The 8,595-nt window shown below is 36.5% G+C and overlaps 1 protein-coding gene and 1 pseudogene across 1 annotated transcript; one reads left to right on the top strand and one right to left on the bottom strand.

The window, feature by feature from the left end:
* The first annotated feature begins 1,107 nt into the window (after positions 1-1,107).
* LOC116918768 lies at positions 1,108-2,227 on the top strand. Its single transcript, XM_045170804.1, has 4 exons — positions 1,108-1,310; positions 1,377-1,572; positions 1,658-1,807; positions 1,875-2,227. The coding sequence occupies exons 1-4, from the start codon at positions 1,228-1,230 to the stop codon at positions 2,193-2,195; spliced, it is 750 nt and encodes a 249-aa protein (XP_045026739.1). The 5' UTR covers positions 1,108-1,227; the 3' UTR covers positions 2,196-2,227.
* A 1,968-nt stretch (positions 2,228-4,195) lies between these two features.
* On the bottom strand, positions 4,196-7,843 carry LOC116918458 (annotated as a pseudogene).
* Between the last annotated feature and the right edge of the window lie 752 nt (positions 7,844-8,595).

Raw genomic sequence — 8,595 nt, 5'->3', positions numbered from 1 at the left:
GAGGGCACGGAATTCATCAATATTGTCGCGGGTGAAAAGGGATATTGGTTATCTCTTCGCAGAGATGAGTCATACAACGCTGCGATCGTGGTGAAGAAATTATCCGGAGAGGTCCGCTCTAAGAAAGATACGCAAATACGCAGTCCGGAAGGGGAGTAATTTGCGCGACGGTATAAACACTACCCCGAATCTGCGTTAGATGAGTCTCCATCGGGTGAGCTCCCGGAGCTGGGCTCCGTAAGAGGAGTTCCCTGGTTTCCCTAGAGGTCTTCAGACGCTTCTCCAACTTTTGGTAATGGCTATCCCTTTTTGTTCGAGTCAAACCATTGTTTCGAATTTAAGTCATCACTTGTTGTATTCGTTTGTTCTTGTTCAAATACAACTTGTGTGACAATATTCTCCCGTTTCCAAAACCAAGCAATTTTCTTATACAACCGGGAAATCTTTCTATAATTTATATCACTTAAAGCAGGCTATTTAAAAGCCGTAGAGTCTTCTTTTGCAATGATGGCTTTATCCTCACTGCATAGGCGGCTGCCCTACGCCGCAATAGTATAAAAATATCCAATAGGTATTAACAACACCGTGAACGGGGACTATTTCAAATCAGATTATTAACAACGTGATCGATTGATACCACGTAGCTATTCATTCACAACAATAAGTAAACAGCCACAAGCAAGTATTCGAAGCAAGCCATTACCATTCATGTTTTCATGAATAAGTCTAAGGAATAACGAATAATTATACTTCCAGTCATTATACATTGTCGGTGCATTCAAAACGAGGAAAAGGGGGTTTAAATATCCATGATGGCCGCTATTTTTTGTCTAATCAGCTTTCTTTAATGATTCATCCTCCACTTCTAAAGGCTTGAGCATACTATAACGCAGAGTTGCCGGGATCGAACTCAATTTTTGATCGAGATAAAACGCAAACTCAAAAATTGATCGATCGCTCAACTCATTTAAGAATGAGTTTGATCGCGATCAAACTCAAAATTTTTGATCGAACTCAAACTCAATTTTGCAATCAATATTTCTTACAGCACGCCCTCTAGTAATAGTAAATATAATTAAGTGCCAAGAATTTTACTATTGAAGTCGTGCACTAGTGAAACTGTCAAAGTTTTTTGAAAAGTACTGTCAGATTAGTTTCATAAATTTCATTATTGTATTTATATTTTCCAATTAGAGTATTGTAAAGGGAAGCTGTGTAACAATAACTATGTCAGGGCTCTCCGATAATGAAGATTTTGGTGATGAGAATGCATCTCCAAATACGAATCGTGTATCGCAACCCAATGCTAGGTAACAATTTCTTATCTAACTATCAAATGTATTGGGTGTGATTTACTTTTTTTTGTATTTATGTAGCAGCACTGTAATTCCTTTAAAGAAACTGGTTCTACCTGCAGAATTCTTCACATGTGTAGGGGAAGTGCCTGGCAAAAATGCCAGTCTATATCGGTGTCTATATCCTGACTGCGTCCCAAAAAAGAAAAAGGATGGTTCTGAAAAACCACTTGTGGTGCCTCATTCTTCTCGATACAATGCCAAAAGGCATTTCTTGGTGGGTGGTATTTTCTTACATATATTTTAAATATATATTCTTGCATGTCAGACTCACACAATAACTTTTCGTAATACCCTACCAGAATCATGATCCCAATCAGGATCTTGGACATCTTAAACTTTGGGAAGATGCTGTAAAACATCTGGATAATTCAACAAGTCTCAACAACACACCTATTTCAGTAAATAGACGTGCCATAATTACACAAGAAGATCTTGATATTTGGGTGTTGGTATTTAATTCATTTCATTTAGACTATTTAATGTATTTCTTTCATAAATGTTGATATTTCTTTTTAGAATTTCCTCGTTGTTGACGTCTTACCAATTTATACCGTCGAGAAACCTGGTTTCAAACCACTAGTTAATAATCGGGCCCCGAATCTAGTTATACACGGACGAACGTTTTTTACAAACAGACTGGAGACTATATACAATGAAAGAAGGTTACAGCTGATTGATGCTCTTAGCAAATCTACAGATGCAGCAACGACTATAGACGCATGGACTAGTAGAAGGAAATCGTATCTCGGTGAGACCATTCATTGGTTTGACGGCGAATCCTTAAAACAAAGAAGTGCCTGTCTTGGCATACGACGGATCAAAGGGCGCCATACGTAGGGGAGACTGGGGTATGCCGGGACACCGGGTCAAGAGGGACAGTAGGGGGAAAAATAGTAGATTTTAATAAAATTAAAAATATTTTTAGTATGTTATTAAGATACATACAATCTACTTTGGCATGAAATTTGGTTGAGTTTTGTCAATAACTGTATCAGTTATTAACAAAACTAAAAAAACGGTTTTTTTTTAGTTAATTTTGTCTCCGCCATTTAATGTTTCTAGAAAAAAATAATCGCAAATGGCATGTAAATTTAATATGGACATGAAGCTTCATCATTTCTTTATCGTTAAAAACAAAAATTATAATTTTCGATCAATTACTGTAGATAATATTAACGTTTTAAAAAAATGGTCTTTATTGGGAAATCGGGACAGCTGTTTTTTACGACAATGGGACATTAGTGGGCGGGTTTGGCCTTCAAGCCCATCACTCATCACCGAGCTCATGACGCCATTACTGTTCCTTACAATGATAACAGCAATCGATTATTCGGCATATTAATCGATTACAATAAGCCCAGCCCCCACCTATCTTGTAATAAGGTTTTTTTTTTATCATATAAGAAAATTTTTTATTAACACAATAATCAAATTGAAACATTTATTTACTTATAGAGTCTATGCAGTGGGACGCTATTTAAATTTTTACAAATTTTTTTAATGAATTTTAAGGCGAAAACAGAGGACGTGCCTCACCACCCAACCTAGTGTCCTCACTTACCCCTCAAAATAGGCTCCTCCCACAAATCTAAGAAAACTTTAAAGGTCTTATATGGGAAAATGGTTTATTATTAAATTATATAAAAAATATGGGGGGTATATTACAGTATGGAATACATAAAAACAAAATAATAAATTAATTTAATGATTAGTTCGGGAGATATAGGGGGAAAACGAAAACCGTCCCGGCTTACTCCAGTCTCCCCTATGACGTGCTGACAAAAATGATTGAATATCTCCACAAGGAATATGAAGTAGTTACAAGCTGCGAGGAGCAACAACCGACAACGGTTCCAATTTTTTAAAGGCGTTTCGGGAGAGTGGGAATGCATCTGATGTGCCCAATTATGATGATGATGACTTTGAACAATCTGACGAAGAAGACATGTTATACTTCGAAATTGGTGAAATTATTGACGGTAGAATCACACAAGACGACTTCGCTAACAATACGAATGTCAATTCATCTGTGACTGTCAAGATCCCCTGAAGAAAGATGAGGTTGTTCGTTGCGCTGGCGATTTTGTACGTTTCAAGAATTCAACAAATCATGTACGAAATCGAAGATTTTTCCTGAAACTTGGAAGTGCATGTATTGTAAAAAAGATGCTGCTAAAAAGAAGAGAGAAGAAGCAAAGAAGAAAATGGAAGATTCATCGGCAAATCCAACAAATCCTCCCCAAGTCAATTCATCAACAATTTCAACAGACATTTCCCTAGTCACTTCATCGGCGATTCAAACAAATCATCCCCTAGTCATTCAACCTGCAGCTAATGACGTTGATCCGGTTATTTCAGATGATGTTGTTCATACTTCAAATGGTATTTGGAATACGCATTTGAATAATGACCAAAAATAATTCTTTGTGCATTTCAGGTCTTAACAATGGCTCACCTGTTGCTATCAAGGAATCCAACAAAGCGCCCCTGGCCTCAATAAAGGATACGGTAACTGTTTTTGCCACCAGAGACAGACTGCCAAGTTATGCTTAACCAAAGGCATCCATCATCAGTAGGAGTAGCAAAAGACCAGGACAAAAACAACAGAAAGAAAATTACCCGGATTACGATATGGTGTCAGTTTCTAAAAAGAGGAATACGAAAAGACAAGCAACTGGATCACTGGACGAAGTGGATCTTACCTTCAAACGTTCCAACGCTGCAAGCGGTTCAGAAAATGTGATGAAAAAAAGGCGTGGAAGACCTCGTAAAGCCTTGAGTGTAGTTAACATTTGAACATTACAAATTGAAAACAAGACTATCTTAAGTTTATTCAATCGCGTCGAAAGTAACACACTTAAGCAGTGGTACAATTGTTTAAGAGCCAGGAACAACGCTAGGATTAGCGTTGTGCAAGCAGCCACACACATAGACAATTTTATCGAAGAGGGTAATTTTATCTTCATCCGCTCTCAATAAATTTACTGGAACTTTATTTTTCAAAATTTTGTAAGTCATGCGCAGTTTTCCTATTACTCGCTCTACGTGAATTCTGACATTTGATACCTTGCGGGAGAAAACAGTTTCATTTCTTGTCAAACGGGATCTACGGCCAAGAAATGCTGGTGTAATTAGAGTAGCCTTTCTCCTTTTAAGTTCCTGATCAATCAATGGCCCTAACCAACCTCTATCAGCCAGAATCTCATCGCCTTCTCTAATTTTGTCAAAAAACTTAAACGGAAAGAACGGTCAGCCGCGTTCCTTACATCCTTTTCTCCTTTTCCACGCTTACAACCCTTTTCCCCTCTTCCACCGATAGCTCATCTACCGATGGCTCCGGCCTCCAATCTCCCTTCTATCTGGCCTTCAAACGTGTGAATTCTCCACATAGATGTTACATTTACACACAAAATATTAATTCCCTTTGCGACACCTAACGCTAAATGACCTTGCTCCTTCGTATAAATGTTGCCGTTTTCCCCGATTGTCAGTCAGTCTTGTGTCAGTCTCTTTTGCAGTCTTCTGCAGTCTTCATCAGTAGCCAGTCTTGCGTCAACCTTGTGTCAGTCTTGTTTCAGTCGCTTTTCGTTCATCTTCGAGTCTATTTGCAGTCTCCGCCAGTAAGTCTCTTTAAAATCGGACTCGTCTTGTTAACTATTATCTTGGTCATTGGCAAAAACGTTGTGCAACAATAAACTCATCGTCATAACACACAACTATTCCCCATATTCAATATTAAAAGTAAGGAAAAGGAAGAAAACCATTCCCCGTCCTTACAATACCAGTATAAAACTTAGTCATCTTATCGTTATCTGTGATCTGATTAATCAATTTTTTTCTTTTCCAATTTTTCATCCAATGAAGCAATTGACTCCTTAAGTTGTTGTTTTTCATCATCCACGGGCTTGGAATTATCAGCAGAGACGCCCAGTTCGTCTTGTGAACCTTCCGTTGAACTGTCCGTGGCAAAGGAAGTGGTGCCATTACTATTGTTTTGCGACTCATCTAAACAAGATATGTCTTAGTAATACTAATCAACAACTGTGACACTGCAATTACCTATATGACGTTCACTATTCTCCTGCATTTCTGTATCCTGTTCATCAAAATGAATCAAGTCACCCAACTTATATTCTTGTGGGCTTTCAACACCAGCTCTTCTCAAGTCGTAGATCAAGCTTGCTATTTCATTTCTGTATTTCCCAGCTGCTGAAATTAAATCTATACCTACAACAAATGCTGATTAGAATACATTTAATTTTTAATTCCATTTCATTTTACTGTTCTTACTAGGATTAGGCCGTGAACTACTGTACTCTGTAGCTGCAGTGCTGTAGTTTTCAACAATGTCTGATGATGAAGCTATGTCACTGTTGATGAATGAAGCACAATCTGGCAGTTAGGAGTCGTTGATTTCACCACACACAGTTGAGCTCAACAAAAAACAACAAACATTACTATCATCATTAAGTAAGCTGACATCAACATTTGATTCTTCATCTGGAAATCAAACAATTGGTTAATCAAAAGTAGTTAACATATACGTTATCAAAATGTAGCTACTATTGTAATTGTGTTAATGTTCGTTAGCATATTGAGTGTTTCTTGTTTTGTTAGTGACCAACAGATCCAAATTCTTTGATGGTATCCAATCAATATCGTTTACATTGGAAAAGTGAGCTGGTTTACATAGAATACATTATGTTAAATAAAAGTTCTCAGTGTTTTTATACAATTGAAGTTTACCTGATTGGAAGTGGTCAGAACAAACACAAGTCAGTCCAATAGGGACATTATCATAGTTAGTTCCAACAACTTCTTTCCATGCAACAAGCCTCCTTTCCAACAGATCCTTATCCAATGGCACTAACTTTTTGATATTCAGGTTTGGAAAATTAAAAAAACTACGGGAATTTCTATCCTTCTTAAAATAATCTGAAGAAATACCACAAATACAACACACTCTTAACTTTGGCATTTCTTGTATGTTGTTCGAAACCGTGTAATCCAACATATGACAGAAAAATTTTGAAAAAATGTGGTAGTCGTCTGCTACCGTTGAAAAACCTAGAGAGCAACCACATCGGGCGAGCCAAATAAAAAGCGGCTGTTCACGGCACCCCTTCGGCGCCGCTAGGGGGTCGGCTTGACCCATACTTATGGATACTAATAAGGTCTATAGAGCAGTAAAACATCCTACGTTGCACATTCTCCACAAATGCAAAAATTTCATTTGTGGTGAAGTTGGTCTGCCGCGGCTGCAGCGTCTTATGGAGAAACCAACTTCTTCATGTTAAAAAATAAGTTTTCATAAATATAATTAAGATTCTCCCCCTTTTCTTCCTAGCATTCCGTACCTACAAATTTTGAGTTTATAGATAAAAGTAATATTTCTAATTGTTACCTTTTGAGGGTTCTGGCGCACAATTTTCGATACGTATTCTGCGTATCAACTTTCGTAGATTAAATCTACATCCCCTCGTCACCCGATTCCTTAGGGTTACACGTCTCGAACAATGTGAGCCATTAATAACAGTGTGAAGAAACAATTGAAATTCCATATTGATTGAAATTCGTTGGTTGCATAAAACCCCTGTTTCTACTTGTGCACCTGTTCCTACACTTGTGCAATTACCCTGCCTTAATTTCTTCATCAAAAGCTTCAAATTTTGTGGAATAATTGTCAGTTTCCTCATCTTGGGTTCTAAATCCAAATTCTGTGTCAGACTCTGAACGAGTTTCAGTTGTGAAATTTGAAAAGGCTTTGTTCAAATTAAACGATTCAAATTAAATATTTCGAAAGATAGTTGAATTTGTAAATTAAACCACTCAATTTCGAAATGTGCCATGACTGCTTTTCCTTTAGCAAACGTTTCGATTGCCTCTTCAGAATGTGTTGATTGTTTGAATGATGATCGGTTGTCAGTCAAGAATAGAATGTAGTTTATCATTTCGTTCTCGTCAGTTCAACTTCCTCTTTGCTCTTTGCAAAATCATCCAAAAATCAACATTATATTTATATTTTGTTGGTAAACGTTTTCTGTAGCTTTTCTCTCTAGCTCTTATTAATCAATGGGAGATAACCATTTTTGAGGTTTTATGATGGTGCTATAAATATTTTCTGTGATTATGTTTAAAAGTTACTCACTCTCTCTCATTTTTAGCGTAAGATGAATGGCATATTCTGAATTTTATTCCACTTCCAATAGAGGATGGCCAATGTTAGAAAATCCACTATGTCTACAAATTGCATTAGTTAAGTTCAATATGATTATAGGATTACAGTTTAAGCTCTCTTACTAATTTTTGACCGATGCTTGAGAACATAAACATTAAGAAACAATTCTGAGAATACTTGCTCAGGCTCCTCTCCTCCAGTTAATCCCAGGCCTTTTATCTATCGGGTTATAAATGTAAGCTAAAGAAAAAACATTTGTCTTACATAAAAGTTCAAACTGTACCTGGCACGGTAATTGTTGTGCCATATAATACATCATCGTTAAAATTCCCGTCGAATCGACAAGTATTTTTAATCTTAAGAGAAGAATTAGTTTTAAGTGAAACAAAGCTGTATCTAACTGTGTTAACTACCCTGTACCCTACCTAAGACACTATCAATATACGTTACCTTATTATCGTCTATTAAAAATACTATCATTGTATTATAGTATATATTGTAAGCTATTAATATTTTAACTCACTTTTTCATTGTCGTTTCTTGGGAAGTATATTTTCAGTAGCACAAAAAATTGGGGACCAACTCTTTAGGAAATGAATTGTGAAAGGTGTCTCTGCTATTTTCTATAGAACAAAAAGTTTTTATACGGGGTTCGTGAAGGTCGAACTACAAGAAAATCAAGTTGAAACGTTTGAATCGTAAATCAGTCTGTAAGACGTCTAAGGAAGAAATTACATAGAAAAGAGGGACGTATAAAAAATTAATGTTATGTAAGAATAAAGGGTAGGGAAAAAATAAGGAAAAGAATAAAGAATTAATTGTTTTGGTTCTTTACAATATTATAGTAGTAGTTATATATTTTATGATAGTCATTATATTTTAGTATTGTATCATTGTATTGTTGTCCTTAAAACACGAGAAACAGACTTGAAACCCGCTCCTTGTCTTACCAAGAATTGGCGTAAATAACTTGTCTCAATTTTACAAAAATCATTTCACCCGGTAGAGGGCAGAAGTGATGATAATATAATGTTTTAATTTTATTAACCCCTCCCTCCC

The sequence above is a fragment of the Daphnia magna genome, linkage group LG3 (assembly GCF_020631705.1).
Source record: "Daphnia magna isolate NIES linkage group LG3, ASM2063170v1.1, whole genome shotgun sequence".
Classification (NCBI taxonomy): Eukaryota; Metazoa; Arthropoda; class Branchiopoda; order Diplostraca; family Daphniidae; genus Daphnia; species Daphnia magna.
This window is presented reverse-complemented; position numbering and strand designations above follow the sequence as displayed.